Source organism: Rhinopithecus roxellana, chromosome 8 (genome assembly GCF_007565055.1).
Source record: "Rhinopithecus roxellana isolate Shanxi Qingling chromosome 8, ASM756505v1, whole genome shotgun sequence".
Classification (NCBI taxonomy): Eukaryota; Metazoa; Chordata; class Mammalia; order Primates; family Cercopithecidae; genus Rhinopithecus; species Rhinopithecus roxellana.
The window spans coordinates 40,312,767-40,338,007 of NC_044556.1; the positions used below are offsets into that span (position 1 = coordinate 40,312,767).

Sequence of the window (25,241 nt, forward strand, 5' to 3'; positions counted from 1 at the left end):
TGCACACAGGGTCTCATTGCACACAGATGAGACCATGCAAGTGAAGGGCTTTGAAAAGCAGTACTGCTGGGTCTAGAAGGGACTTCAGAGACCCTTAATGACAGAGTTTTTGGCTCAACTAAAGAGGAAACTGAGGTCTAGAGAGGGGAGGTGACAGGGAGCCAAAGGCAGTAAGGCCCGGGGCCCAGATCTTGTCGTCCCAACCCAGGGATCCTCTTAATACCACGGGGCCCCTCCTAGGCTAAAGGATAAGGTCCCAGTCCTGCTGAGGGCCACAGCTGCAGGCCCAGCCCTGAAGACCAAGGTGATGGAACCTCCCTCCCCTTCACGAGGGGCACCCCTGCACGATCCCGCTGACTTTACTCCAAGCTGAGGCCTGGGGCTGCGGTGAGACCTCAGGAGGGAGAAGTTGAGTAACTTGTACAGGAAAAGCGAACTGGGGCGATTATGCTGAGTGAGACTCCACATGCCAAGAGGGGGAGGGCATTTCTCACCGACAGTCTTCCCATGGTCATTCCATCCCTCCTCCTGCCTCCTCCAGGTAGAGCCTCTCTGGCTGAGCCCACTGTTTTATCTGTGAAAGGGCAACCTCTCACCCTGTCACAGCACATGGAAGACCTTGCTGTGAGCAGAGAGCACTGCTCCCATTACAGGGTCCAGCTTTGTCCTCCAGCCCCTGCCCCTTCAGTTCCATGCCTTATCCTGATGGCTCTTTCCTGCTCCAGCCTCCCCTGAACTGCCCCTTTCATCCTATCTGCTCCCTCAACTAATGCAGCACAGTCTCAGTAAGGTGATCTGTGACTGGCTCAGGGGCTTCTCAGGGAGACTGAAGAGCTAACATCACATCCCATGAACCCACTCAGGGAGGGGTGGGGCTGGTCATCACTGAGTCCTCACCTGAAAGAAAGCTAAACTTAGGCCGGGCGCGCTGGGCGCGGTGGCTCATGCCTATAATCCCAACACTTTGGGAGGCCGAGGCAGGTGGATCACCTGAGGTCAGGAATTCGAGACCAGTCTGGCCAACATGGTGAAACCCAGTCTCTACTAAAAATACAAAACAATTAGCCGAGCATGGTGGCATGCGCCTGTGATCCCAGCTACTCAGGAGAATCACTTGAACCCGGAAGGCAGAGGTTGCAGTAAGCCAAGATTGCACCACTGCACTCCAGCCTGGGCGACACAGAGAGACTCCACCTCAGAAAAAGAAAAAAGAAAAAGAAAGCTGAACCTAGAGGGAAAGGGGTAAAAAGGGGCAGACGGGAGCACGCAGCCCAGAATTTTCCAGCATCCTTGCCACTTCCCCCAGGCCCCACTGAACTTTAACCACTCCTCCGTACATTGGGGCTTCTTGGACAGCGAGCTCAGCACCCCAGCTAGAGTGCAGATGTGGCTGGGCCCCTCCGAAGGGGACAGTGGTGTTGCAGAGGCACTAAAACACCCTCATTACGACAACCACATCATCTCTGTGAAGGTTCTAAGTCTGATCCTTGCAGACCTCAGCTTCTCCAGCTCTACTGTCCTGGTCAATGTGACACTGCACATCCAGCTTTGCCCCGGCCCCACCAACATCTTCCAGGGCTAACTGGATCCATTTCTGACCAAGGCCTTCACACCTTTCTCCTTCTGCCCCTTGGCTGTTGCTGCCATGCTAATTTTAACCAAGTTATCACTCTTATTTCTCTCTCATTCTGTCTCTGTCTTCTGTTCATCAGAACTTGAGGCTACCACCTCCAGGAAGCCCTAACAAATGAAGTCTATCCGTTTTCTAATTGTTAGTTATTTCTCAGTGACCAGGAAATTCCAACCACCAAATAAAATGCCATCTTTGGTAGGACTAAAAAGTGGCTTTAAAAAAAATGTGGCTTAAGCTTCTTGAGTGAACTGAAGGAAGTGGGAGGCAAGAGGACCCTTACAGATATCTAGCCCAATTCTGTCCATTTCCAGAAGACCAGGGAGTCTCCCTCTCACCATCTTCTGCCTCCCAGCCCAGAGCACTTCCAGCTACATCATGACACAGCCCCTAAAATGAGAAAGTTGAATTACTGAATCCCAGGAGCGTGGCGACTCATATGGTTAGGGCTGCATCTGTAGCATACTGGATATAAGAAAGGAAGCACTGGATTCACTGGAACCTAAGATTTTAGGCCCTGCTGAGCACACCTCACCACCTGTGACACCCCAGAGGGGCAGATCTCAGCCCTGACCCCCAGTGCCTCTGTGAACACTGGGAGCATGGTAGGGCTGAAGCTCCTTGCTGGTCTTAACTGGATGCACAGATCTGGACAACTACAGCCTGAGTGTCCCTGTGGGATGCAGGAGCCCTGTCTGGCTCCAGCCCGAAGTAGGTCAGATTTCAGATAAGCGGGTGGTTTTCCTGTAAGTGATGAAACCCTCTCTGTACTTAATGAGAAACAGACTCCTCAACTTACCCCAGCACACAAAACCAGAAGCTTGGTGAGGTTTCTAACTTCTGCCTCTTCCTTCCCATCCCCAGGTCTCCACCACATACCTCAAATGCCCCAATGGCCTTAGCCTCCCCTCTCTGTCACCAGGACTGCCAAACACTAATTCTTCCCAGTGTTTTCCAGCAACAGTACACTCAAGCGTCTATTTCTGGTCAACAGCTCCTCCACCTGACATCCAAGGCTCTCTTGTAGGAGTTTCCTCAATGCTACTTTCCTGCAGGAAACCACAGCAGCTAAGCCCTACTGGAATCCTGATACCCTTAGCCATATTTTTCAGTGGTGGTTTGCAGTACGAGTTGCACATTGTTTTTGGAATTATGCCATCTGTCTTGTCACTTCTGAGCGTCACAGTGCATTACAGATAATTGGAGTCTATAGACCCTGTACCTCCTTTCTTCAACAAAGGCTAGGGCTCTGGACGTCTCTAAGGGTATCTCTAGCACCCAAGTTCAATGTGAAGCTTCCAAACCGATCCAGACCAATGGACTACCAGTGTCAATCTGAATCATCTTTAGGGATTTTGCCACTTTACCTCTTGCTGGATAGGATTTTTATGTCTGACAACTATTTTGTGCTACTGAAAAAACCTCCTGACTTCACCCAGTCTCCAGAGGTACCTGAGATAAGCAATACATATTTGGGACCACAGGTCTCTCTGAAAATCATCCCACCTCATATAAAGTTTTGCATACCATTTCTAGGGTTTTCAATGGCCACAAACACAGCTAGACGGTGGACAGAGAGAAAAAATAGCAAAGCCATCAGACAGCTCAAGATCATTTGGAAGGTGCTTTACACAAGGTAAACACAAATCCAGAGACAGGGCAGGCAATGTTTGTCAGACTGAATGTTTTATTTCAACAGACATCCCTGGTTTAAAAAAAAAAAAAGTGGTGGTGGGGAGGGTTCAACATTTCATCACACCTGACAGGGAGCAAAACTCCCATCCCAGAACTCAGAGCCCCTTCAGAGGCATCACACAAGTCTTTGCTAGCTCCAGGACAGACAGGAGCTGAATTTTCTAACTTGTTAAGAAAAATCTATCAAATATGTTCATTCTCGCAGAGGCGAGGGCTGGGTCCTTGGGGAAAGAGATCCTGGGCTTAGAGCAGCTGGGGTCCCAGAGGTGAAGCTGGGGGCCAGGCCAGCTGGGCTGGCAGGAGATCCTGGGAGCAATCAGTTCCAGAGCCCTAGAATCCATATTTGGCTTGGGTCTGACGGCGGCTGAGCTTGTTCTCCGACCAGGTGTTCTTCAGTTCCAGCTCCCGCTCCTTGGCCTGTGGCAAGGAAGAAGGGGAGGGGAGGGTCAAACTGGAATTCTGAGAAATGCTGTCCTCTTGCCTCTGTGAGCTTCCCAATGTAAAATCTTTCTCCTATCAAAACGATTATGGGGAAACTGCAAATTCCTTGAAAGACTTATCGAAGTAAAAGGGGAAGACCCCAAGAAAGCAAAGAAAAATCATTTCTTTGGAGAGTTATCAAGGTTTAAGCAGAATAAAGACTCAAGAATCCTGGTGCTTCCTCTAGTAGAATTAAAACTCAAAAGCTGAAGTGGGAAATGGGCAAATGAACACTAGAATTTAGCATCTAAAAGGAAGAAAATCAGCTGCCTTAGACACCCAACCGGCAGAGTAGGAGAGGACAGCCTCAAAGGCTTGGACCAGTCAAAACAGAACACCAACAATTGCTTAGCCTGGAGATGCAGTTTTGCAGTTGTGTTGAATACAGCGTGTGGTACCTTAGAAATTCAAACGATTTTAAAGTAATGACTGAAGATGTGAAAAACTGAGAGGTACAAGAATGACTTCTTTCTTCTGATCTCAACAACTCCTGGCTCTATACTGCATTCTGGAATGTAGAAGTACCACCCTAGAAAGGGGGTTCTTAAGACCCCTCAAAAGTTATCTGATGCCTGCCCATTTCCTTTGGAATTTGGGGTGGGGGTTAAGAGATTGAGTTTAAATAATATCCTACTCTCAAATCTTTTCCCTACAAACCACAAGATAGGGAAAGAGTACAAAGGAGTTCCTGAAAGGAAGGTGAAAATATGACAAAAACAATGAAAGCAACATTTGCCATGAAATCACCAACTAGAATGTACACTTCCCAAGAAAGGGGCCAGGAAAGGGTCTCATTCATGTCTGTATCTTTGACACCATTTAGTTCAATAAGTCTTAAAAAATATATTTAATGACTAAATACAGTTGACCCTTAACACGAGTTTGAGCTGCACAGGTCCACTCATATGTGGATTTTTTTCTAATAAATATTAAATATTTAGAACTGTTTTTGGAAATTCGTTGACAATTTGAAAACACAAACAAACTGTAACTCAGAAATACTAAAAAATTTAAGAAAAAGGTATGTTGTGAATGCATATGTAGGTACTAGTCTATTTTATTACTACCATAAAATATACACAAGTCTATAGAAAGTTAAAATTTATCAAAATGTACACACACAAATACAGATCATGCATGGTGCCATTTGTAGTCAAGAGAAACATAAAGGTGCAGCATTAAATCCTAACTGCATAAAATTCACTGTAGTACACACTGTACTAATGTCATAATTTCATAGCCACCTCTTATTGCTATTGCAGTGAGCTCAGTTCTCATTTTTCATTGCGTACAATACCATAAATCTCTTTTTTTTTTTCTTTGAGATGGAGTCTCGTCCAGGCTGGGGTGCAGTAGCGCAATCTCAGCTCACTGCAACCTCCGCCTCCTGGGTTCAAGCGATTCTCCTGCTTCAGCCTCCTGAGTAGCTGGGATTATAGGCACCATGCCCAGCTAATTTTTTGTTTTTTTAGTAGAGACAGGGGTTCACCATGTTGGTCAGGCTGGTCTTGAACTCCTGACCTCGTGATCCGCCCGCCTCAGCCTCCCAAAGTGCTGGGATTACAGGCGTGAGTCACCGCACCCAGTCCATAAATCTTAAATAACACCATGGAACCCATACGAAGTGCTACTAGTCATGCTGAAGTGCTCCCAAGCAGCAGAGAAAAGGCATGACATTACAAGAAAAAGTTGACTTGTTTGGTATGTTCCGTAGATTGGGGTCTGCAGCTGCAGTTGCCTGCCACTTCAAGATAAATGAATCCAGCATAAAGACCACTGTGAAAAAAGAAAAGGAATTGCACCACTGCACTCCAGCCTGGCAACACAGCGAGACTCCATTTCAAAAAAAAAAAAGAAATTTGTGAAGTTGTTGCTATCGCTACAGCTATGCCAGCAGGTGTGACAACCCAGCACATTTTGCAAAACACAAAATATATGTTATCGGTAAGAATTCTAGTCAACAGTAGGCAATTAGTAGTTAGCTTTCAGGGGAATCGAAAACTATACACATAGCCTGGGCTACACAGGAAGATCCTATCTCTACAAAAATATTTTCAAATTAGCTGGTGTGATGGCACACATCTGTGGTCCCAGCTACTTAGGAGACTGAGGTAGGAGGATCATTTGAGCCCAGGAGATGGCAGCTGCAGTGAGCCGTTATTGTACCACTGCACTCCAGCCTGAGTGACAGAGTAAGACCCTGTCTCCAAAACGGAAAAAAAAAAAAAAAAAAAAAAAAAAAAAAGTTGGATGCAGATTTTTGACTGCTTAGGGTGTTGGCATCCCTAACCCTCTGTTGGTCAAGGGTCAACTGTATTTGAAAGCTGCCCAGTCATATTAAATAAATACCAAGACATATTCTAGTTTCCAAAGACATTTTTAGATTACCTGTAATTCTGAATTATTTGTGTTGATGTTCCCTGCCACAGAAGTGGAGAATATAAAACCAACCTCTTCATTAGGTGGATGTTTGGCTAAGTTGGTGAATCAACTATATTTTTTTTAAGTTTTTAAAATTACTAGAGACACTTGCTATTTAAAAGAACTCTATGATAAACCATTTCACTCTTCTCTTACATTATGTTTTAGATATCTGGATTTTCACTTAAAAGAGTTTTATTCTGGCTGGGAGCGGTGGCTCACGCCTGTAATCCCAGCACTTTGGGAGGCCGAGGAGGGCAGATCACGAGGTCAGGAGATGGAGATCATCCTGGCTAACACGGTGAAACCCCGTCTCTACTAAAAATACAAAAAATTAGCCGGGCGTGGTGGCGGGCGCCTGTAGTCCCAGCTACTCGGGAGGCTGAGGCAGGAGAATGGCGTGAACCCGGGAGGCGGAGCTTGCAGTGAGCCGAGACCGCGCCACTGCACTTCAGCCTGGGCGACAGAGCAAGACTCCATCTCAAAAAAAAAAAAAAAAAAAAAAAAAAAAGACTTATTCTAAGCACCTGCACCTGAATCTTATCTGCATCGAGACTGAAGTAGAGCAGGATAATTCTGAAGGATGTATCCCCTCCTAGTGGCCACTCTGAGAACAGCAGAGGATGCCTGCTAAAAGATGGTCCCTGGCATCTGTGTTTCTAACTCAAATTCAGCCTTCAAATTCCCAGATTTACAGAGATCCTGCCGAGCCAGAGCCCTCAGCTCTCTCTCACCTGATGAATAAGATATGTGATCTGGTGTTTCCGCCGCTGCTGGCCTGTTGGCTGCTCACCTTTCTTCTGCAAGAGAAGAAAACATACTCATTAACCCACAGGATGAAAGCAGAAGTTTCTCACGTGCCCAGATGGTGTGGTATTAGGGACTAAAGGCCAATTCCGCAGCCCAGATCCTGGGGGAGAAAAGTTGGAGCTGTTTTTACCTCTATATACTTACAAAGCCTTTATTTTTATTAAAGCCATTATACAAAAAAACCAGCTCAGAACACTTGCCTGAAATAGCCTGCTAATATCCCCCACTAGACTGGAAATACTTTGAGGTCAGGACTGTCTTCTGCGTCTTTGGTAATCCCACCCTACCCCTAGCATCCAGCATGGGGTTCTGTCGGCTATGGACATCTGAGACCAGTTTTACTGCCTGCAATCAGTCTGAAACAGTTTGTGGGCCAGGGCACAGGTGACCTTCTGCCCCCCTGCCAGGTCCTCCCATAATCCCTGTGCCCATCTCCCTTCAAACCCTCTTCATCTCTGTCCTCTTCTACCCAGTCAAGCCAGATGTCTAGCCTGTCTCCCATCTACTGCTTATCAAGCTCGCTCCCATCAATCACCTCTGGCTAAAACCCCCACCTTCCCCATTCTAGTAAGTGCCAGCAGTTTCCCTGGAATTAGAAATTTCACAATCACTCTACCTCTCCCCAGTCTTCCAGCCTCCGCCCGTAACTGCACTGAACCCGTAACCAAACTTTGATGCAAATGATTTACTGTCAAAGTCTATATTGGTCTGGGCTTTCATTCTGTGGTTTTTCTGTCCTCTGCCAGAGTTGTCTCAGACTAGAAGCTTCCTAATCATCTCCACCCAACTCCCAAAACTCCTCTCTAGAGTCTCCTCAGCACTTATGTAATCAATTTGCACTGTAATCATTTACACTCAAGTGTCCTTAAATCTCTTCTTCCCAACTATGCTGTCAACTCCTCAAGGACAAGGACCATATCTTTTTCTCCTTTTAACAAAATCTAGTTCAATGGAATGAGACGGTGGCAAGAAAACTTGGAGATAGGAAAAGAGCAAATACTAATTGCTTGCTGCTACTTAATGTCATTTAATGTGACAGTTAAAGATGACATACATAAAACATCCAGCTCCATTCCTGGCCCACAGTGAGCATTAACAACAGTAGCTATTACTATGTGACTATGCTTCTCGACCCACAGTTGGTAGAGCATGCTCTCCTAAGTGGTTTTTCCAGTAAACAGTGATGGATCTATGCTGATCTAACCACAATCCTTTGCTCTGTCCTGTATGACCGCCAGCATTCAGTTAAAACAAACGGCTGGAGCTTGTATGGCCATCTGTGGCCATAGAACAAAGCAAAGCAAATGGGGGGAGGAAAAGGGAACAAAATCCTCGACCTTGGCCTTGCTGGTGCTGGGCTCAAGTCCAGGGCTTTCCCACATTTTCCCTCCTGTGGCAGGCTCATAAATGTCCACATTTGCTGTTCTCAGCTACTAGGTGAAGAAACGTTCATCATACTGACTAAAGAAAACTAGGACAGAGAAGGCAGGAGTATAGTGTGGGAAATGTGATGAATAAAGGCACTGGAAAGACTACAGCTGGCTACAATCAATAATGAAGAGAACACAGAAGAGTTGCACACTCAGAATCTAAGGACTCCAGGATTTCTGAGGTTCTGTTGTGCTCACACCTCAAAGATGTGCTGAGCCAGGTCCCAGCTTGAAACAAGGAACTAACTGGGGCCGGGTATAGTGGCTCATGCCTGAAATCCCAGCACTTTGGGAGGTCAAGGCCAAGGTGGGTGGATCACTTGAGGCCAGGAGTTCAAGACCAGCCTGGACAATATGGTGAAACTCCAACTCTACAAAAAAGTACGAAAATTAGATGGGTATGGTGACATGCACCTGTAGTCCCAGCAACTCAGGAGGCTGAGGTGGGAGGATCACTTGAGCCTGGGAGGCAGAGGTTGCAATGAGCTGTGACTGAGCCAGTGCATGCCAGACTGGGCAACAGAGTGAGACTCTGAAAAACAAAACCAAACCAAACAAAACTACCACCAAAAAATGAAAACAATTGGAACGAAGAAAGGAGAAAAGGAAGAAGGGAGGGAAGGAGGGAAGGAAATGAAGAAGATAGTATTTTAAAAGAATAAAAATTAAAACAAAAAAAGCAAAAAACTTTAAATCAAAAAAAGGAAAGAAGGATCTGACTATAGGGAAAGAGTAGAGCAGCTGTGGATTCTGTGCAGCCTGGGAAGGAGCCACAGCCACAGGCTGGAGTCCTCTGCAACTACTCAGTCTCAGCAACCAGACCCCCCATCCAGCTGGAGAGCTGTTAAAGTCCTGCAAAGTTCTAGAGGGAAGGAGCTGCTGTATCTGTGAGGTTTGCTGCACACTCAAGTACCATAGGCAAAATGTGTTTACTAAAGGTGCTGTGACAATAACAATGGGGTGTGGGGTCAAGACGGGGAGTAAGACAAGATTTTGCTTTGCAGCCTCCCAAGCTGACCACTCAATAGACCTTTCCCACTTACTTTGCTGAATGACTTCATGGTTTTCTCTTCTGTCAATGACTTAGTCATCCATTGCTGGGCCCCACTGAGCTGGTCATCACCTTTGATCTCCACAAAGTTGATTTCTTCTCTCCCTCGGTTTCTCTTGCCCTGCAGCCGCTTAAACTAGAAAAGAAAAAAACACAGGAGTCAGGAATCTGGGCAAGGGGGTCAGCAGATGTCACTAAAGAGCCAGAGTTTATGGAATGATTTTGTGACTCACCAATCCCAAGGCACCCTCAGTTCTTCTCTATGTCCTTTTACCCTGCCACCTACCAAATTCCCTTGATGCCAGATGAAAGGCTACTTCTACTCAGAACGTCTCTTGAACCCAGGAAAAGGGAAGCTAAGAGGTATCTCCAAACATGAATGACAACAGAGAACCAGTGGTATGAATTTGTACTCAAACAGTATCTGCCTACCACTATGCAATATATCCATGTAACAAACTGGCATATGTACCCCTGAATCAATTTTATTTTTAATGGTATCTGCCTAAAAGGACTGCATACAATTTTCAAATTAAGAATTCAGAGCAGGCCGGGAATGGTGGCTCACAACTGTAATCCCAGCACTTTGGGAGGCCGAGGCAGGCGGATCACCTGAAGTCGGGAGTTTAATACCAGCCTGACCAACATGGAGAAACCTTGTCTCTACTAAAAATATAAAATCAACTAGGCGTAGTGGTGCATACTTGTAATCCCAGCTACTTAGGAGGCTGAGTCAGGAGAATTGCTTGAACCAGGGAGGCAGAGGTTGCAGAGAGCCGAAATTGCACCATTGCACTCTGGCCTGGGTAAGAAGAGTGAAACTCTGTCTCAAAAGAGTTTTGAGACTCAAAAAAAAAAAAAAAAAGAAGAATTCAGAGCAGGCCAGGCAGGGTGACTCACACCTCTAATACCAGTATTTTGGGAGGCAAAGGTGGGAGGATCACTTGAGCCCAGGAGTTTGAGACAAGCCTGGGCAATAAAGTGAGACCCCATCTCTATTAAAAAATTAAAAAATTAGCCGAGTGTGGTGGTGTGTGCCTGTGGTCCCTGGGAAACACAGCAAGACCTCGCCTCTAAAAAACTAAAATTCCAAGCCCCAAAAAAACACAGAACTCCAGGATTTCTCCTTTAAAAATCAGTTCTTTGTCCATCTCTGTTCCTTCTAATTGTTCGGTATCACCAAACCAACAAACCCCACACCAGAGTGGACATCAGAGACAAAGAACGTGGGGCTGCATAGAAAAGGAGCCTCACACACACAGAGGCTTAGCTTTAACTTCAAAAGTTTTTTTTTTTTTTTTTTTTTGAGGCGGAGTCTCGCTCTGTCGCCCGGACTGGAGTGCGGTGGCCGGATCTCAGCTCACTGCAAGCTCCGCCTCCCGGGTTTACGCCATTCTCCTGCCTCAGCCTCCGAGTAGCTGGGACTACAGGCGCCCGCCACCTCGCCCGGCTAGTTTTTTGTATTTTTAGTAGAGACGGGGGTTCACTGTGTTAGCCAGGATGGTCTCGATCTCCTGACCTCGTGATCCGCCCGTCTCGGCCTCCCAAAGTGCTGGGATTACAGGCTTGAGCCACGGCGCCCGGCCTAACTTCAAAAGTTTTTAAGGGTAAAGAAAAAAGAAAGCCCAGTAAACTTTCTAGGAGACTGCTACTCTTTCCTCTTCCTAAAAAAACAAAATGCAAACCACACAAGTCATCCAGAGGTGTGCCTCAAAGGGAATGTGGGTGAAGGAGAATAGAATTTTAAAACTCAGAAGATTCAGTGAGATCCAGGTCCTGATCTCAACATTAGTGAGGCCTTCTATACTCACTCTACCTATAAGAAACTGACTTTTGCCACTAAGTGGGTTCTCAGCTGTCTCCTAGGCTTAGTTGGTTCCCAAAGAAACCAACTATCAAACCTGCCAAGAAGGAGATCCATAGGGAAGTGGATGAACAGTATCACGCACACGCAGACGTATACAAAGGGATGGATACCTTTCTGGGAAAAGGTAAGCAGAGAAGAATTATTTTTTATAAGAACCTCCATGGAAAGGTAGCACCCCCTATTTCTGCAGATCCCTCCTAATAGGCTCTGACTTCCCTGCAGATAAGATAGAACAGTACTTTATATCCCGAATAAGGGCCTGAAAGTCACAGGACATTGTGCTTTTACCTTTCCTTCTGCTGAAGCTTGAGAAAGCTAGCAGCAGGGAGACCATTGTGTAAAACACAAGGGTTATTTAACATAGCTGCTTGGCGCCTCCCCAAATCCATTCTCCTCTTCTTTAGTGTGAAAGAATCCAAAATTTTTGCTAGGCATATTACCACACAACGAATAAAACACTACATTTCCTACACCCCCTTACAACTAGATATGGCCAGCTAGATGCGATGGCTCACGCCTGTAATCCCAGCACTTTGGGAGGCCGAGATGGGCTGATCACTTGAGGCCAGGAGTTTGAGACTAGCCTGAGCCAACGTGGTGAAACCCCATCTTTACTAAAAATAGAAAAATTAGCTGGGCATGGTGGCACATGCCTGTAATCCCAGCTACTCCTACTCAGGAGGCTGAGGCACAAGAATCGCTTGAGCCTGGGAGGCAGAGGTTGCAGTGAGCTGAGATCGTGCCACCGTACTCCAGCCTGGGCAACACAGCAAGACTCTGCTCAAAACAAACAAACAGAAAGCAAAAAAAACCAAACAACTAGCTATGGCCACTTGAGCGGATTCTAGTCAGTGAGATCAAAATGGACGTGCTCTTAGGAACTTTCAGGAAGTCTCCTAGAAAGGGTGGTGAAGTGTTCCTCCTCTTTCTTTCTCTACCCTGCTGCATCTTCAATGCCAGTGTGATAGCTGTAGCTTTAACTGCTATCATGGACCATAAGAATAAAGGCCACAGCCTAGGGATGGCAAAGCAATGATCAGAAAGAGACTGAGGCCAGGCATGGTAAATCACACCTGTAATCCCACCACTTTGGGAGACCAAGGTAGAAGGATTGCTTGAGCCCAGGAGTTCAAGTGCAGCCTGGGCAACAAGCAAGACCCCGTCTCTACCCAAAAGAAAGAAGGAGACTAGATCCCTGACTCTGTGGAGCTTCCAAAGCACCCCTGTATCCTTCTTCCATGAAGAAAAAAACTAACTTGCTTTATATAAGCCACTATTAGAGTTTCTCCGTTACATGTTGCCAACCTAATCCTGATACAGTGTTGCCTTTTGTGTTTTTTTTTTAATTTTCTTTGGCTTCAGATTTGAAACATGGTGCCCAGGGGTCAAAGATGGTCACTTGTGCTTTGTTAACTTACTGCTTCGTCATCGATGAAGGAGGCATCTGGGGCAATTTCCTGGGGTGGGACCAGGGCCGAGTCCTGTGCAGGATAGTAGCCACCACTGTAATAATCCTGCAGCCAAACAGGAAAGAAAAACACACCAACTGAGGGCACAGTTGGAGAGGGGAAGGTAAGGTCTGTCCAGAAATGGAAAATCGTCATCAAAGAGGCAGTGGTGAGACACCCACACTACAGCTTCCTCACACAGACCAGTTAAAGGCACAGATCCCAAAGACCTACCTATAACTCAAGAACAGTTCCTACAGCTTTTCTCATCTACACTATCCAGACAGATGGATATTTTTTAGGAAAGGGTAACAAGAAATAAAAACTCTCTCTCCTGCTTCAGTCTATACCTTGCTCCCTCAGCTACCTCCTAAGAGCAACTCTCACCCCTTACCTCTACCATGCCTTCAGCCCTGCTCCTCCTGCTCATAAGACCCCAATGAGCTACAATGCGAGCAGGGACAAGAAGGCATATGTCATGCCATTCCTGCTCCTCATTCTAGTTTGGTCCCGTGGATACAGGGAAATAGTCTAAACGGGGTGGGGAGGCTATAGCTCTCTGATTTAAAATAACCACTATTAGGATACAATGAAACTTACAAAGCTGGAAACAAAGCAGGTTTATTTACCAGATTTTTAGTTCAGGAATCTCATGATTCCCCTTAGAGGTGAGTGGCCCAGATGTTGTTGCAGATCCTAGAGAAGAGGAGGGTGAAGGCAAGGGCAAGGCCCCTGCTTGGCCAAGTCAGGCAGCCACAGGGCCAATAAACTGTTTCCTCCAAGGACCTACACTTTTTCCTAATTCTTCCACTTTGTCTTAAACTCCAAGAAATGCCCCTCTAAGAATATTCATTTTATGATGAGCTAAATGAAAATAGGTTTAATATTCACTACATAAAAATAATATATAAAAATCTAGAGCAATTAGAGTATGGATTTTTTTTATAATGGTATTCACAATAAGATACATTTAAATTTCAGAGTCCCCTAGTGTATTTAAAGTGCTTTAATTTACATAGATTATCTCAATGGTGTTTATAACTGCACATAGAATTCTAATTTGTTATTCAATTTAAATAGCATCTTTTTTTTTTCTGCTAAAGAGTTAAAAACACTATCTTTCTCCATCCTCCTTTTTTTTTGAGATGGAGTTTCGCTCTTGTTGCCTAGGCTGGAGTGCCATGGTGCCACCTTGGCTCACTGCAACCTCTGCCTCCAGGGTTCAAGTGATTCTCCTGTCTCAGGCTCCCATGTAGCTGGGATTACAGGTGCATGCCACCACGCCCAGCTAATTTTTGTATTTTTACTAGAGACGGAGTTTCATCATATTGGTCAGGCTGGTCTCGAACTCCTGACCTCAGGTGATCCACCCACCTTGGCCTCCCAAAGTGCTGGGATTACAGGTGTGAGCCACCGGGCCCAGCCTATCTTCCTCCATCCTTCTAACAACAACCTTAAGGGCAGATATACTAACTCTGCTCAGCCTATATGAAACAACAAGGCTTAACAGCAAAGATTTAGGAAACACAATTGTTTTCAAAGTATTTGGTCAGAACAGGTTCTCCACAAAGCCCTCCCTCTTCACTCATGCCCGGATTGAAAACAATAACGCTGACCATTCAGAGAATGACAGTGGTTGAAGGGACTTAAGTCTTCCAACCATCCCAGGCCAGCAGTTTTTAAACTTGCTGAAGCTGCCCAGTTATGGGGCCAGCCAGCTGCCTCTGTTCAACTCCACCACTGGTGCCAGGTCCCCCAGCTCCTGCTCCTAGGAGCCCTCTACATCTTGGGAAGCTCTGACTGCTAGGAATTATCTCTTAAACCTACTTACAACCTGGCATTCTATACTTTTACTCTCTGAGGCCATACAGATCAAATCTAAATATCTCTTCCAAACAACAGGTGAATACAACGTGAATAAAAAGTTACAATCAGCATTTATTAAACACTGACTATTTTCCAGGAACAACCACACTAAACTAATGTAATTATTTTAGCAATGCTTTGAGTTGCTCTGATATCCCATTTTAACCTGAAGAACCTGAGACTGAGAGAGGTGGTTAAGTAACTTGCCCAAACTCAGCTTGAGATTCAAACCTCAAATCATGCTCATGATTCTCTTTATTCTTCTTTTTTTTGGCGGGGGGGAGGTGATGGTGAGGGGATTCTCTTTATTCTTATTTTGCACTCAACCCTCCAGATTCCCTTCTTTCCTCTGCGGCCCCTTCCTGTTTTTCTCAATACTCCTCACCTCTAGAAACTCTTCTTAAGACTAACTGCTATCTAGAAGTCTATGCCATAGATTCCCTTATCCTCATCATCCACATTTCAGGAAGCTATCTTGTAACTCCAAGATTAGATATCAGTCCTCTTCCGCCTTCCCTTCATACCTCTCATCAGCTCCCACAATCAGATTTTGTTTTCAACACAGGGGAAGTGCTCCAGGACATTGGTCTAGGCAAAAATTTTACAGCTAAAAACCTCAAAAGCACAGGCAATAAAACCAAAAGTCAGCGGGGTACGGTGGCTCACACCTGTAATCCCATCACTTTGGGAGTCCAAGGCGAGCAGATCACCTGAGATCAGGAGTTCCAGACCAGACTGACCAACACGGTGAAACCCAGTCTCTACTAAAAATACAAAAATTAGCCAGGCATGGTGGCAGGCGTGTATAATCCCAGTTACTCGAGAGGCCTGAGGCAGGAGAATCGCTTGAATCCGGGAGGTGGAGGTTGCAGTGAGCCGGGATCGCACCACTGCACTCCAGCCTGGGTGGCAGAGCAAGACTCCATCTCAAAAGTAAAAAAATGAAAAATTAAAAATAAGCAGGGCGCGGTAGCTCACGTCTGTAATCCCAGCACTTCGGGAGGCCCAGGTGGGCAGATCATTTGAGGTTAGGAGTTTGGGTCCAGCCTGGCCAACATGGTGAAACCCCGTCTCTACTAAAAATACAAAAAAAATTAGCCAGGCGTGGTGGCACATGCCTGTAATCCCAGCTACCCAGGAGACTGAGGCAGGAGAATCGCTTGAACCCGGGAGGCCGAGGTTGTAGTGAGCTGGGATCGCACCACTGCACTCCAGCCTGGGCGATAAGCAAGACCCTGTCTCAAGAAAAAAATTAATTAATTAATTAATTAATTAATTAAATAAAAACAATGCCCAGGCGCAGTGGCTCTCGCCTGTAACCCCAGTACTTTGGGAGGCTGAAATGGGCGGATCACCTGAGGTCAGGAGTTCGAGACCAGCCTGACCAACATAGAGAAACCCGCCTCTACTAAAAATACAAAAAATTAGCCAGGTGTGGTGGCGCATGCCTGTAATCCAAGCTACTCAGGAGGCTGAGGCAGGATAATCACTTGAACATGGGAGGTGGAGGTTGCGGTGAACCGAGACTGTGCCATTGCACTCTAGCCTGGGCAACAAGAGCAAAACTCCGTCTCTAAATAAATAAATAAATAAAAATACAAAAATTAGCTGGGTGCGGTGGCAGGCACCTGTAATCCCAGCTACTCAAGGCTGAGGCAAGAGAATCTCTTGAACCTGGGAGGCAGAGGATGCAGTGAGCCGAGATTACACCACTGCACTCCAGCCTAGGTGACAGAGCGAGATTCCATCTTGGGGAAAGAAACAAAACAAAACAAAAAAACACACACAACCAAACTTCGACAAATGGCACTATATTAAACCAAAAAGCTTCTGCATAGCAAAGGAAACAACAGAATGAAGAGACAACATGTAGAACGGGAGAAAATATTTACAAACTATCCATCTGACAAGGGACTATATTGTGGAATATACAAAAAACTCAAACTTAACAATTAAAATAATAATTTCATGAAAAAGTGGGCAAAGGATCTGAATAGACACTTCTTAAAACAAGTAATAGAAATGGCCAATATCTATGTTTTTAAATGCTCAACATCACTAATTATCAGGGAAATACAAATCAAAACCACAATGAGATACCATCTCACACCAGTCAGAGTGGCTATTATTGCAAAGTAAAAAAATAACAGATGCTGGCAAGGTTGTGGAGAAAACGAGAACACTTATACACTGGGGATGGGAATGTAAATTAGTTCAGCCACCATGGAAAGCAGTTTGGAGATTTCTCAGAGAACTTAAAACAGAGCTACCATTCAACCTAGCAACTCCATTACTGGGTATATACCCAAAGGAATACAAATTATTCTACTGTAAAGACACATGCACACATGTTCATCACAGCACTATTCGCAATAGCAAAGACACAGAATCAACCTACACGCCCATCAACAGTGGACTGAAAAAAGAAAATGTGGTACATATATACCATGGAATACTACACAGCCATAAAAAAAGAACAAAATCATGTCCTTTGCAGCAGCATGGATGGAGCTAGAAGCCATTAAGCAAATTAACACAGAAACAGAAAACCAAATACCACGTTTTCACTTATAAATGGGAACTAAATACTGAGTACACATGGACACAAGGAAGGGAACAATAGACACCAGGACCTACTTGAGTATGGGAGGGTGAGGATCAAAAACTACCTATTACAGCCAAGTGTGGTGGCTCACACTATAATCCTATCACTTTAGGAGGCTGAAACGGGCAGATCACTTAAGGCCAGAAGTTTGAGACCAACCTGGTCAACATGGTGAAACCCGTCTCTACTAAAAATACAAAAATTAAATTAGCAGGCATGGTGGAATGTGCCTGTAGTCCCAGCTATTAGGGAAGCTGAGGAGGGAGAGTTGCTTGAACCTGGGAGGTGGAGGTTGCAGTGAGTCAAGGTCGTGCCACTGCACTCCAGCCTGGGCAACAGAACAAGACTCCATCTCAAAAAATATAATATACAAATACAAAAATTAGTGGGGCGTGGTAGTGGTGGCACACACCTGTAGTCCCAACTACTCGGGAGGCTGAGGCAGGAGAATCACTTGAACTCAGGAGGCAGAGGTTGCAGTTGAGCCAAGATTGCACCACTGCACTCCAGCCTGGGCAACATAGATTCTCTCTCCAAAAAAAAAAAAAAAAAAAAAAAAGGCAAAAACCTACCTATCAGGCACTATACCTATCGGGTACTATGCTCATTACCTGGGTGACAAAATAATCTGTACACCAAACCCCTGTATCATGCAATTTACCCGTGTAACAAACCTGTATATGTACCTTCTGAACCTAAAATAAAAGTTAGAAAGAAAAAAACAGATATATATCAATCACAAATATGTACAAATATTATGGATCAATAAACAATAAATAGAATGTTTTCAGAATAAAGGTGTCATTTATGTGGTTCACCCTGTTAGACTTCAAGACTTGGGCAATTTAGATTAATATGGTTCAGAATACAGGTATGTTCTGTGGCCTAATAAATTGAGCCAAAGTGACACCACAGAGGCTGTATCACTAGCTCAAAGCTCTCCTTGACCACCATGTTCCAATATTCCCTCACCTGCCCTCTGTGCCTCCTACCCACCTGATAATAAGCACCAGCAGCATTGGCATCGCCATACGTGGAAAACTGATTGTAGCTGTAGTCATCCCCAGGCTTAGGCATCCAAGGGGCCCCACTTGAGCCTGCTGCCATCTTGAATTCAAGGGGGGCGTTGGCTGCATCGTCCTGGAAAGCCGGCTCTGGTTCCGTGCCTGGAGGCAGCTCTTCAGGGACAGTGGGGATGGGGTAAGGGTATGGCTCAACTCCAGGTGGCTCGGCCTTTTCAGGGAGGGAGAAAAAGTTTTCGGGGGCTACTTCCTCATCACTGTCATCTTCCTCCTGCGTGATCTGCTTTGTCACCTGCAGGGCAGCACTCTTGGCAGCAGCCTTGATAGCAGAGGGCGACGGAGTGGTGGTTGTGGTGCCCACAACAGGGGCAAGAGAGGAAGTCTTGGTCTTAGAAGCCAGTCTGGAGGGCTTAGTATCAGGGGAGCCATCCGAGGGTTTGCGGGAGAAGGCATGGGGCAGGAGCAACCTGTTAGTCTCTTTCACAGTCAGGTTTTTAGGCTGGGGAAGCAAGGCAGACAAACCAGTCCCCTCGCCGGATCCCTGGTGAGCCCAGGTTTGGGGTAGGAGGAAAGAAAGATGACAAGTGAGATTTTATGTACTAGCAACACCAAAAACAACAATTACAGATAAGTTCTCTAGCCTAAAGTCTTACCAGCCCTTGTTTCCTCCTTACTTCGATCCACTCAGGCCACCCAATCTGGGCTTGACTCCTGCTACCTCAGACCTTTCTGCGGGCTGCTTCTCCCAAGGTGAGGTATCATTCTTCTTCTCTTCCATCCCAACCCAGCTCCACTGCCCTCTTCCACAGAGCGAGCCTTCCTCAACTCTGTGTCTTCAACAAATATGATGCTCTTAACCTCACATCATCCTTCCTCCCAAAAAGCCCGTCTCTCCAGCTCATCATTCAACTTCTCTCCATGTCCTGAAGGACCTCTTAACACAAGAGCCCTCGCCTTCCTTCGAAACACTACCCAAAATCAGGAACAAGGTTCTGTCCAAAAGAGACATTCATACTGCTGCCAGAAGTTCCCTCCCGGCCAGGCGCAGTGGCTCACGCCTGTGATCCCAGCACTTTGGGAGGCTAAGATGGGCAGATCATGAGGTTAGGAGCTCCAGACCAGCCTGGCCAACATACTGAAGGCCCGTCTCTACTAAAAATAGAAAAATTAGCCAGGCATGGTGGCGGGTGCCTATAATCCCAGCTACTTGGGAGGCTGAGGCAGGAGAATTGCGCTGAACCCAGGAGGCGGAGGTTGCAGTGAGCCAATATCATACCACTGAACTCCAGCCTGGGTGACAGAGTGAGACTCCGTCTCAAAAAAATAAATAAATAAATAAATAATAGTCCCTTTGCCTAATCAAGGGAGAAAGCTAACCCTGAGCGAGACCCCTCGGCAGTGCTAATGGTGCCTAGGAAAGACTGGAGACCCAGCATGCTCAACAAGGAAGCAGTGAGTCCAGAGACTGCAAGGTGCCTCACACAGCTTTTTCCAACCCTTTAAATTGCTCTCCTTGGCCGGGTGCGGTGGCTCAAGCCTGTAATCCCAGCACTTTGGGAGGCCGAGACGGGCGGATCACAAGGTCAGGAGATCAAGACCATCTTGGCTAACACGGTGAAACCCCGTCTCTACTAAAAACTACAAAAAACTAGCCGGGCGAGGTGGCAGGCGCCTGTAGTCCCAGCTACTCGGGAAGCTGAGGCAGGAGAATGGCGTGAGCCTGGGAAGCGGAGCTTGCAGTGAGCTGAGATCCGGCCACTGCACTCCAGCCTGGGCGACAGAGCGAGACTCCGTCTCCAAAAAAAAAAAAAAAAAAAAAAAAAATTGCTCTCCTTGTCACCATCCCCAGAGCACAGGAAACAGGATTTCCTTTCTCTTTTCTCTCCCCCCTTAGATAGGAACCTGAAGCCTCGGTGTGGATGGAGCAGCTCCCTCAGGACTCAAGGGCTAAGGGTATTTTTTTTTTTTTTTTAGTCGGAGTCTTGCTCTGTCACCCAGGCTGGTGTGCAGTGACATGATCTCGGCTTACTGCAACCTCTGCCTCCCAGGTTCAAGCAATTCTCTGCCTCAGCCTCCCGAGTAGCTGGGATTACAGGGGCCCACCACCATGCATGCCTGGCTAATTTTTGTACTTTTAGTAGAGACGGGGTTTTACCATCTTGGCCAAGCTGGTCTTGAACACCTGACCTGTGATCCACCCGCCTCAGCCTCCCAAAGTGCTGGGATTACAGGCATGAGCCACAGCGCCTGGCCTAAGGGTATTTTTTAGTTACGACCATAGAATCCTACATTAGCTGACTGAAAGGGTTTTTATAAGATCATCTTCAGTTCTTTTCAGACTTATTTCAGCTTGCAAATTTCCCTAATCTAAGACATTACTGCTTTTTACAAAAATATGTAATTTTAGCATGTTTAGTGCCATCATACAAACAGAGGTAATTTTGTCAGCCAGAAATTAGTATATATATGCTGCATTTTTTTAATCTGAAGAAAGTCCCCTACCCTACCCAAGGAAGGCCCTATAGATGTGGCATATTAGCTTGTTAATGCCAGAGTCAAGCATTTAACTTTTGATCTGTAAGCTAATTGGCCCAGCCCATTCAGAGTTCCTATTACCCAAAAGAATCTCTCAGATTCTGCTTTCTCTATGCTAAAAGGCCAGCTTGGCCTAACTGTAGAGCTGAGGGAAATGACCATTGGAAAAAGAGAACGGATACAGTCACTGTGTCACTGTCTTAGAGTACCTGTGTACTCCAGCCTTCTCAGCCAAGAAATGCCCAGAGTGAATAAGACATTTGAGTCAAGCCACACACAACTGCTCATCTGGAGAGTGGGCTCTTCTTGCTGTGTGTGTGTTCACAAATTTGGGTTAGTCCAGCCTGGCGGCGCCCAGAGGCTCCGGTTCATAGGAACCAGACTGAGGTATGGGGCGGAGCACACCCTCAGGCTACCTTTGAAGTGTCTGACTTATCAGATATCTGGGGTCATGGCTACAACACTTTGCAGTCCTAGGTCCCCACTCTGCCTTAAGAGGTCACAATTCCTCTGTCTACTCATTTCTTCCTACCACCCGGAAGACTGTTCTTTACAGTCTTTAGTCTTACAGTGGGGGCACGTTCTGAGCCAGTCCACCTCCTCCAGGAAGCTATCCTGGTAACAGGACTGCCTTTGCTCAGTCTCAGCACGCCAGCGTCGTCCATGACTCCCTTTTCATCCACTATAAATACAAACACCAGCCTCACCAGTTATCTTTCTAATTTCCACACAAATACGTCCTTCTAAGACTGCTCAGAGGTGGAAGCAACATTTCACCGAGTCAGGAGAAGGGGCAGCTTCGTACCATATACTTGAATCACAAGACAGCCACTATTTTATTTTATTATTTTTAATTTAATTTTATTTTGTTTTAATTAATTAATTAATTTATTTATTTTTGACAGAGTCTTGCTCTGTTGCCCAGGCTGAAGTGCAGTGACACAATCTCAGCTCACTGCAACTTCCGTCTCCTGGGTTCAAGCGATTCTCCTGCCTCAACCTCCCGAGTAGCTGGGACAACAAGCACCCGCCACCACGCCCAGCTAATTTTTGTACTTTTATTTTATTTATTTATTTATTTTTTTTTTGAGACGGAGTCTCGCTCTGTCGCCCGGCCTGGAGTGCAGTGGCCGGATCTCAGCTCACTGCAAGCTCCGCCTCCCGGGTTTACGCCATTCTCCTGCCTCAGCCTCCCGAGTAGCTGGGACTACAGGCGCCAGCCACCTCGCCCGGCTAGCTTTTTGTATTTTTTTAGTAGAGACGGGGTTTCACCGTGTTAGCCAGGATGGTCTCGAACTCCTGACCTCGTGATTCGCCTGTCTCGGCCTCCCAAAGTGCTGGGATTACAGGCTTGAGCCACCGCGCCCGGCCTAATTTTTGTACTTTTAGTAGAGACCATGTTGGTCAGGCTGGTCTCAAACTCCTGACCTCAGGTGATCTGCCTGCCTGGACCTCCCAGTGTTGGGATTACAGGTGTGAGCCACCGTGCCAGGCAAGTCAGCCACTTTATAAAAGCAGGACCACTTCTGCTTTTTCCTGAGACACACGATCAACATCAGGTTAGAATATATAAATCACCAAGTATGGAAGGAATGGGAAGAAACTCCTGGGGGCCAGGATAATGGTACTGAGATGAGGGGAAACAGAAGCAAACAGCAGGGAAATCATCTACTAGCACTGTCTTGTTGAGGACTTCTGGTTTCAATTACAAGGAGCTAAGTGCAGCAATTAAGAGCTTGGACTCAATAGACTGGTCAGGCGCGGTGGCTCACACCTATAATCCCAGCGCTTTGGGGAGGCTGAGGTGGGCAGATCACCTGAGGTCAGGAGTTTGAGACCAGCCTGACCAACATGGAGAAACCCCGTCTCTACTAAAAATGCAAAATTAGCCAGGTGTGGTGGCGCATGCCTGTAAACCCAGCTACTCAGGAGGCTGAGGCAGGAGAATCACTTGAACTAGAAGGAGGAGGATGTGGTGAGCCGAGATCACGCCATTGCACTCCAGCCTGGGCAACAATAGAGAAACTCCGTCTCAAAAAAAAAAAAAAAAAAAAATTGTCAGATTGCCTGAGTCTGAATCCCAGCTCTGCCCATACTAGTTGTCTGATCTTAGGCAAATTCCTCGTATGTAAAACAGGGATGATAATACTATGACTTACGCACTATCATGAGGATGAAATCAATTAAATGCTAGTAAAGCACTTAGAACAGTGCCTAGTACACAGTAAATGCTATTTAAATGCTTATTTTTCAGGTTAAAAATAAGATAGAGAGAAGATAGACAATTTTAACATCATTTTGACTAATCCACTTATTCTACCCTCCCTAAATAATCCTTTTACACTCTATGTAATGAACTGAATTGAGTTACAATTCATCTCCCTACCACTGCCTATCTTCCAGGAAAGGTAATACCAGCATGTTAAAGCCAGGAACAGAGTAGAGAGGGTAGAGATACACAAGGTCTGAAGTTATAAAGAAAAACAAAGCCAAACCTAAATAGTCCTCAAATATCTGTGTTTGCTCTAAACCTAATTTGAAAACTGCTGGGTACTGTAAGTCCTGTCTTTGAGAAAATAATACAGGAAGAGAAAAAAAAAAGGTTTATGTCACAACGCTTACCTGAAGGATAGTTTTCTTCTTTGTGGGTTCATCTTCCTCAGAATCTGACTAAGAGAAAAAGAAATGAAGTAAGGCCTCACTGTTTCAGGACAGTAAAGGAAACACATTAAATAAAGCACATATGAAGGGTTGGACAACAGAGGCCATCTTGTCTGTGCCCCACCTCTGTCAGAGGTACACTTATCCCAGGCCCAGTCAAACAACACAGCTCCCTTCCTGATCTCAAACAGCTTCAGAGAAATCGGGGTATGCCTTGGCCTCCCTTAATTACTCAATTCCCCTGCCCTCGCAGACCTGTTGCACAGCCTTTTTGGCATCAATTTCTTTTCTGTTAAATTAAGACTATCTCCTCCCATTTGGTCCTTGGTGGAAAGGAAAAACTATACCCATTCTTCTTCCTATAATTCTGTCCACTAGAAGATGAATGGGAATTGGCCTACAATCTCACCCAATCTCAGCTTCACTTTTAAAACCACTTTATATAGACTACATAACCACAAAGCTGGGGAACTCCAGTGGGATTGAGTGATGTGTTAACTACTCCTCTATGAGGCATTAAAGGTCAAAGCCATTGGAGAAATCCATTCCCTCTCCAAGTATGATCTATTGTCTGACACAGTTGTTCATGCCCAGGAAGAAAGCAGGCAAATGATGACCGTAAGGATCTGGGGCAAGACAGAAGGTCATCTGTGTTATCCTTCTAACTCATCAGGATTGTTTCTAAGACAAGCTCTCATGCTGAAAAATAGCTAAACTTTTAGTTCAATCTCAGTTCCTTGGCATCTTCAAGTCAAGGAGAACCACAAGGCATACGAATAGCAAGCTTTAACCTTTTTATTTTAAAAAATTATTCCCCCAGCCATGAAACTTAAAGCTTTCCATTTGTTCAGCCATGAAACTTAAAGCTTTCCATTTGTTCCCAGGGCCTTGGTTTGGATATCTGTAAATAAAAAAGTGATTAGGCAAGAATTTCAGATCCCATTCATCTCCAAGATTCTGTGAGAACTCAAATCCTCTGCTGTTCTATACTTGCTCTCATATCTCACAAGTTCCTTTTCGAATTTACCTGTTCCAAGGATCTTTCAATCATAATTACCTATTCTATTCAAGACACTGTGCTAAGTACTGTACATAGCATTTCCTAACCAGTGTCCCAGGCAGGGCTTGGCCAGCTAGAGTCCTAGACCACTAGTCTCAGTCTGGACCATTTCCCTCAGTGTGCTTCAAAGATTCCCTGTGTGGGCCGGGCGCAGTGGCTCAAGCCTGTAATCCCAGCACTTTGGGAGGCCGAGACGGGTGGATCACTGGGTCAGGAGATCGAGACTATCCTGGCTAACACAGTGAAACCCCATCTCTACTAAAACATACAAAAAACTAGCCGGGCGAGGTGGCGGGCACCTATAGCCCCAGCTACTCGGGAGGCTGAGGCAGGAGAATGGCGTGAACCCGGGAGGCAGAGCTTGCAGTGAGCTGACATCCGGCCACTGCACTCCGGCCTGGGGGACAGAGCAAGACTCCATCTCAAAAAAAAAAAAAAAGATTCCCTATGTGTGCCATGATATGAAAAAAGTACCTGCCCTCAAAGAATTTACAATCCAGTAAGAATAACAGGTACCCAAATCACTGTAATAAAAGGCAGTATAAGGCCACGCACAGTGTCTCACACCTGTAACTCAGCATTTTGAGAGGCCAAGACAGGCGTATCACCTGAGGTCAGGAGTTTGAGACCACCCTGGCCAACACGGTGAAACCCTGTCTC

At 45.8% G+C, this 25,241-nt stretch overlaps 1 protein-coding gene across 2 annotated transcripts in view; it reads right to left on the minus strand.

Moving 5' to 3' along the window:
• Nucleotides 1-3,297: 3,297 nt before the first annotated feature.
• The window catches only part of PRCC (proline rich mitotic checkpoint control factor), a 36,371-nt gene continuing 14,427 nt past the window's right edge, over nt 3,298-25,241 (minus strand). Inside the window, exons 2-7 of one of the 2 annotated variants that reach the window (XM_010381287.1) lie at nt 23,483-23,530; nt 18,300-18,866; nt 12,803-12,898; nt 9,510-9,653; nt 6,961-7,026; nt 3,298-3,742 (exon numbers count right to left, since the gene is read on the minus strand). In XM_010381287.1, the coding sequence (XP_010379589.1) occupies nt 3,656-3,742; nt 6,961-7,026; nt 9,510-9,653; nt 12,803-12,898; nt 18,300-18,866; nt 23,483-23,530 (1,008 nt within the window). In that variant the 3' untranslated portion in view covers nt 3,298-3,655. Of the gene's footprint in view, nt 3,743-6,960; nt 7,027-9,509; nt 9,654-12,802; nt 12,899-17,844; nt 17,999-18,299; nt 18,867-23,482; nt 23,531-25,241 lie in introns of those variants that run through there. The other variant, XM_030935826.1, reaches the window with a different exon arrangement.